This window comes from Stylophora pistillata, chromosome 11, assembly GCF_964205215.1.
Source record: "Stylophora pistillata chromosome 11, jaStyPist1.2, whole genome shotgun sequence".
Lineage (NCBI taxonomy): Eukaryota > Metazoa > Cnidaria > Anthozoa > Scleractinia > Pocilloporidae > Stylophora > Stylophora pistillata.
Window position 1 is genome coordinate 18,771,868 of NC_142529.1, and position 7,048 is coordinate 18,778,915.

Below are 7,048 nucleotides of genomic sequence, written 5' to 3' on the forward strand. Positions count from 1 at the left end.
TAGCATTTCACCGAGAAATGGCTGGAATAGTGGTAGGATTTGTGCATTTCTGGTGTACAAAGTCTGTTCGTTTTGGGCCGCCGAAATCGCAATCACTGCGGTGACTGCTCTTTATCTTTCTCAGGCACAATTGGAGAACCACATGAAGTGAAGATTAAAGTTTCCCTCGACCAGATTGACCTCAAAAAAGAGGAAAAATTCAATCAACATCTTGTAGAACAAATCTCAATGCTCATGGAGTACAATACATTTTCTCCAAGTGGAGGAGTAGGTAAATTCATCGAGTACATAAGAAACGTGCACAACCTCCTTATCAAATCCTTGGGACTCGGCTGCCTAGAAATACAAGTGGAATGCCTCACCCTGGAGAGCCTTGAAGGTTTGAAGAATGACTACTGTTCTGGTGACCTCAATGAAATGGCTGAGAAGTTCATTCTGACTGATGAGGTGAGAGAGGAACTGGACCTGAATGATGTCAGTTTTAAAACTACCATCAAAAGAGAAGACTACCTGGCATGCAGGAAGTCTTTCTTGAACGAAGTGGAACCATTCAGCGAAATCACAAATCCAGGTAAGTATCACTACTTGTCACATGTAGGTTAGGATTGAATCATTACTTTTGGTTTGCTACTTCAATGCAGGTTTAATAACGAAAGTAACACGACGTGTTCAATAAGAAATCACTCTAATTAGTAGCTAACATGTAGAAAGTAAGTGTGGACCCTGAAAGAAAAACGTAACTTGATCATAACCTGAGATACTTCAAAATCTCCGTAAAGTTGAAGTTTTGTTTCAGTAGTGATAGGTGTTATCGAACTTACCGAAGCGTTATCATATCGACCATTACTAAGTTATCATTTGGGTAAAGAAAGTTCAAAATGGATTCTTGATAAGCGTTTGGAGGAGCTCAAGTGAACAGATATAAGCTAGCAAAAGACTTCGACTTGTAAATACTTCCCTTTTTAGTTACAGTTTGAGCTGTGTGCTTCTGACATGCATCTAAGACATCATTTTCATCTAGTATATATAAAGAGGGAAGGTTCAAAACTCAGTAACCGACATTTTGTAAGCAACCTGTTGAGAAATTTTCTAAGCGAAAATTGCCTTAGCCTTCAGTTGATTTGTTTTCATATCTCTTATCTTTTCTTTGTTTGTTTTTTTCTGTCCGTTTAGAAATTATTGCATCTAGTCACACCGACCATTCGAAGTCGCAAGCTGAAGGAAACGGTTTAAAAGAAGCTGAACAGGGCGCTGAAGCTAACTTCACGATAACTACACGAGATTCAGAAGGAAAACAGATTTACAGCAAACAAGAACACGTAATCGTCACTATCAGATCTCCAAGATGGGGAATAAAAGCAGAAACCATAGATTTAAAAGATGGTAACTACTCAGTAGGTTACAAACCAAAGTGTGCAGGGCGACACGACGTTACAATCGAGATTGATGGATGGCCACTGACCGGTAGCCCCTGGAGAGTAAACGTGAAGCCACATCAGTATAAAGTGATTAAGTCGTGTGGTTCACCCGGAAATGGAGAAGGAGAATTTAATGGACCGCGCAGTATGGTACGGAATAAATTCTCAGGAGACATTGCCGTGGTAGATACGTTAAATAACCGCCTTCAGGTTTTTGATGAGAATTTGAAATACCTCAGGACGATAGGAGGCGAGGTGGGATCGCCAACTGGTGAAGCTGTGATGATTGATCATCCTTTGTCTGTAGCATTTTTAAGGGATGGTGATATGGTAGTCATCCATAGCATTGAGTGTTCCCCGACACACATGTCTCTAATCACTGAGGATGGTCAGTTTATCCGAAAGTTTAGTGAGCGCGTGTTTCGTCCTTCGACTGTTTTTGTCAGAAATGGTGATGATGGTGATCACGTGATCGCTTGTGATAAAGCTGACCGGAAAATCAAGGTCCTTTCCCCAGACGGTGTGCAATTACTACAATTCTTTGGTGATCCGGATTGCGACGATAGCCCCGCATGTGTTTTTTATCATTGTGATAAGTTCTTTGTGTCGTATCACCTTGCTAACTGCATAAAGGTTTTCAATGAGGAGGGTGAATTTATTTTTAATATTGGCTGCGAGGGTTCTGGTGAAGGACTGCTAAATTATCCTTGCGGCCTTGTTGTTGACGCTTTTGATAACCTGATCGTCTGTGACAACCGCAGCAATAGACTGCAAATGTTTACCCAGGATGGTGAATTTCTCAGTTCCTTTTATCAAGAAATCCAATCACCCTGGGGTATGGCGATTTCAAAAACTGGTGACTTGCTGCTTACTGATATGGGAAAGCAGCGTATTATCATTTTACAATAAGCTTGTTCTTTTTTTTCCTTTCCAGAAGTCCTTCCTGTAACACACTCTCGATGGACACGCTCATCATTATTTTTCTCAGTTCATGTCAATAAGCAAAGCATTAAACAACATCTGACAGGTAATCAAGACGAAAGAAATGTTACTGCCGTCACAAACGTAATGATCAAAGAAAATGACTTAATTATATGTCTAAGTCGTTAAAATATTTCAGACATCGACGAGAAGGGAGAGAGGGGCGGGTTATTGGAACACTGATATGCCCAATTTTTCTCTACATGAGATATCAATTTACCGTAAGATTGTAACCTATTTAGACACCAAACGCCACAATTTAAGATACCATATGGCGAGTGAGAAAGATTCCGGAAACTTAAGTACCCAAGCACGCTCTCGAGCCTCCATTATTGCTTTAAAGTGCGGAAAAAACAGAGTCTATTCTTAGCTGTAAGTCATCGAAGACGGGCAAAGGATCGAGCACTGGGTGGGAAACGGCGGTTATGGTCGTGAGGAAAATAGCCTAGTCCTGCAATTTTTTGCGCGCGGTCGCTTTTTGGCTCGTGCCCACATTAACCGTGAGCCTGGCTCAAGCTAGCTTAGGCTCATCTGGGGTATACTATATTTGGCTCCTTTGATAGAATGATAAAACTCAGTACTTGTGAGGACGTAGTATTTTGTCTTTGTCAATAAACACAAGTGCCTGTAAAACAAGTTGAAGTATGACACATAAAGTATGGGACTGGCGGAAATCTTACCACAAAACTCTAAATCTAAGAGTCCTGTAGCATCCTTGGAGATCTTTACTATAAAGCTCAAGTTTACGCTAGTGTTAAATTCAAACCAATAAATTCTTGGTTTAGATATCAGATAGCTTCTAGTCTTTTCTTGTTTATTGGCACAGAAGCAGTGGCATGAAAGGTGTATTGCCAAGAGAATTGTATTCTCTTGATTGCAATGACGAAAAAGGAAAAACCAAATCAGAACAAGCAAACGAAAAGAATTTCAGACTCTCACGAAAATTATTAGATGTTCACGTCGCTGAAACAGTTATTGTTCTAACCCATACTCAATAAGTAACGTTACACAACAAGCTTTGATTTCTATTGTCCATAGACATTTAAAATATCGAGCGAATGCATTGACTCGTGCGTAGTACAAACCGATAAGTTTTATTTAGTTTATTATGGATATTTATCATCGCCGTTTTAGTTTCATGGATTGTCAGTTAATGTAAAACCCGACTATAAATGAATTAATTGTTGAAATAATTTGGATATATCAACAAAATTTGAAATGGTAAATTGGCCACCGTAATGATTACAAAAGCTGACGTTTCGAGCGTTAGCCCTTCGTCGGAGCGAAACAGAGCGGATTCTAAGCAACATATGGCAATCTGCGGTCTTTCCTTGCACTTAGGTGGCACGGAAAGCCGAAAAAATCTTGAACAAAAGCTCATCTTTCAAACTGGCAGTCTCAATCCCACAGGGATCAATGAACGCTTTTCATATCACTAATTTATTCATGTTTTTCTCGTTGCCATGCACCCACCAATAACGTAGCTCCATTTTCTGCCTTTAAAAGCACACACAACCCACAATTCCTCTATTCGCTCCGACGAAGGGCTAACGCTCGAAACGTCAGCTTTTGTAATCATTACGGTGGCCAATTTACCATTTCAACTTTTGTTGATATATCCAAATTATTTCGTTACTCCCACCGACGCAGCCCCAAACAGTTTCTTTCGAAACTATCAGCCTTTAATTAATTGTTGAGGTGACTATATCAGCTATTCAATATACCAAGTCTGATAGAATTTTGATCAATTTTATTAAGTTGATTATTTTTTGTACTTTTTGCATGTTGGAGAATAGGCTTTTTAAAGATTCTTACAAAGCGAAGGCTACACTGGGAAAAAATTGGGTTGAAGTCGAAGCGCTACAGACCAATCGCAGCAACGCATTAGCCAACATCCAATAGGGCTGAAAACTTGGGAAAAAAATCTTACTAGATCTGTAAACAGAACCTTTTTTGACCAGCACATCAAAATAAAGCATTAGTTCATTCAAATTATTAATAGACGAATCGACTATTGTGAATAGAATCATATTATCCGAAGTAAAACCTATAAACTGGTTTTGACTAATTTTTTAACCTTGCAAGCTGGAGCGCATAAAACTAAAAACTAAACAAAATTAACTTAAACTTTTGGAAAAAAATTTCGCAATATCCTGTTTTTATCCTCGATATCAGTGCTGTTCAGCAAAATGTAGAAGAGGTCTTCGTTCTTGGTCCATATCCAAAGGACAGGAACAAAGCATCAAGAAGCAATGAAAGAAATCGAGTGACAAAGAAACGCAACAGCCTTACGAGCTGAGACAAAACAGCGAATGCGACCAAAAGGGACACCAACGCTGGCGCAAATGCCAAGAAACCACCCTCTAGCCATTCCAAAACCTCCATATAGAATGCAGTTGGTCCGCTGATGGTAATGCTGAACGAAATCAGGGTTGCCTTGGCCAAATTGATGATAAACATCCCAGATAAAGCTGAGGGACTAACTTCACTTCCATGAGAATATCAGTTCATATCCTCTTGTCACTACATACTAAATTAGTTTTATTCGCCCACGGATAATTTGGACCCGTAATAAATGACGTCGCTTTGTCTCTCATTGCAGCTCTATTCAAAATATTTCTGGAGTAGGGCCAGCACTTACTTACATACATACATACATACCTACCTACCTACCTACCTACCTACCTACATACATACATACTTACGTTCAAAGTTGCAACTCCTAAGCTGGGTTTTTCAGTTACAAAGCCTACATTAAATTATTGCAATATTAGAGTAACATTATATTGGCCTAAAAATATATATAAGTAAATCTAAAGCTAATACAATATAAATACGAAGGCCAGTACACGTTAAAAACACTAGTGAACTAATACAAAAATTAGACAAAAACAGAAGATTGAAACGATTCATCTGAGCGCAGCATTTCCACTAAGGAGCGCATTCAGTAGGCGGAGCTTAATGGCGCTTACATTCTCAGCTGCTTTTAAGTCCTATGGGAGGTTATTCCACAACTTGCATCCACGATACGTGAATGTACCTTGCCCAGAGGACAGGCGGCATCGTGAGATGTGGAGCAGATCTTGTTACCCTACTATGAATACGAGATCGTGGGACAAACGTACGTGTTAGCCAGATATTCAGGAACTAAATTATTTACATATTTAAATACATTACAGCATCGTTGAAATAAAGTCCGATTGTACTAAGAACAAAAGCGTTCATCAAAAGTAAGAGATTTTTCTTGTCCAAAAGGTGTTTAATCCTGCTGATCCGTACCAGTTTGAAAATACAGTTCGAAGTAGTTTTAGCAATATGATCGTTATATGTTAAGAACTGGTCGATGTAAACTCCTAGGTCCTTTGCCACAGCGACTGGGGTTATTTCCTTCCCTAAGAGTGAAATTGACGTTGGAGGTAATCTCTGCAGTAGTTGAGTAACACCAACTAGTAATATTTTAGTTTTAGCTGGGTTTATTAGAGGGGAATTTTGACAGCACCATCTTCAGATTTCACTCAAATCTTAGTTCAGATAGCCTAATACGCGAGCGATGTCAGTTGAACGAAAGGATAGGTATAATTTTCAGTCATCGACGTAGCACACAGACTTGCAGTGGGCTGGAACGGACAAGAGATCATTTACATAGATGGTAAATAACACGGGTCCCAAGATGGAACCCTGAGGAACTCTGTATTTAAGAGGGAGCGGGTTCTTAGATAGCATCCCTAATGCGCACTCTCTGGCTACGACCAGACAAGTAATTATGAAACCACTCCAAGCTCGAGGAGGCAACACCTATACTCTGTAACTTCTGAAGGAGAATATCACGTCTGATACTGTCGAATGCCTTAGACATGTCTGGTAGCACGACAACGGACACTTCACTCTTATCCATGGCCATGAGAAAATTATCTGTTACGTGTAAGAAAGCAGTTTCTGTCGAATGCCCTTTTCTCCCACGGCTTTGGTCAAGTTTCGATTCCTGAGTGTACCCTCGTTCCAATAGGCCCCTTCCCCCCCCCTCGAATTTGTTTTTTGTTAATAAACGCCCTCATTGAGTAAGTACTCTCATTCTGATAAACACCCACATTCCTATAGGCGCCCTATTCTGTTTCATTGATAGCATTACCAGAGTACATGGACATTGAGATCAACCGCGGTTCATCTTCCTTTAATTTCTCGCTTAAATCTTTAGCCTAATTATAAAAACAAGGGTCATTATGGTATTTGTAAATTGAATGCTTTGGCTGTCGACTTTACCCCGAAGGTTTTTCTCCTGGTTCTCTATTAATGCTCCCTCCCCTCCACAAAAACCAATATTGCAAATTGTAAGTCCACTCGAGAAATTTTATTCGTCTTGGAACATTTTCAGCCTATTTGATATGATCGTTTTCTTTTTCCTTACGGTAATCCCAGATTGATTTAAGAGTTTGAGATTTCATTTGGAGTTTCGGTAAGTGTAGGAGTTATATACCTAGCAATAGGAGAAATAAAAAAATAAATAATAAAAGCAATAAAGTTTCTTGGAGCACTAAAATCTAAGTTAACTGCAAGATACATTTCATATTCTTACGCCGCTCGATACAATCGAAAGATTAAAAAATCAAACTGACGTTACAGAAGATATATATTTTAGCTGTTGAAGATAT

At 39.3% G+C, this 7,048-nt stretch overlaps 1 protein-coding gene across 1 annotated transcript in view; it reads left to right on the top strand.

Annotated features, from left to right (window-relative positions):
* The window catches only part of LOC111346217 (uncharacterized), a 12,859-nt gene extending 10,346 nt beyond the window's left edge, over nucleotides 1–2,513 (top strand). The window contains 2 exon segments of the mRNA XM_088739282.1: nucleotides 125–571; nucleotides 1,174–2,513. Coding sequence (XP_088595408.1) covers nucleotides 125–571; nucleotides 1,174–2,327 — 1,601 coding nt within the window. The 3' untranslated portion in view covers nucleotides 2,328–2,513.
* The last annotated feature ends 4,535 nt before the right edge of the window (nucleotides 2,514–7,048 follow it).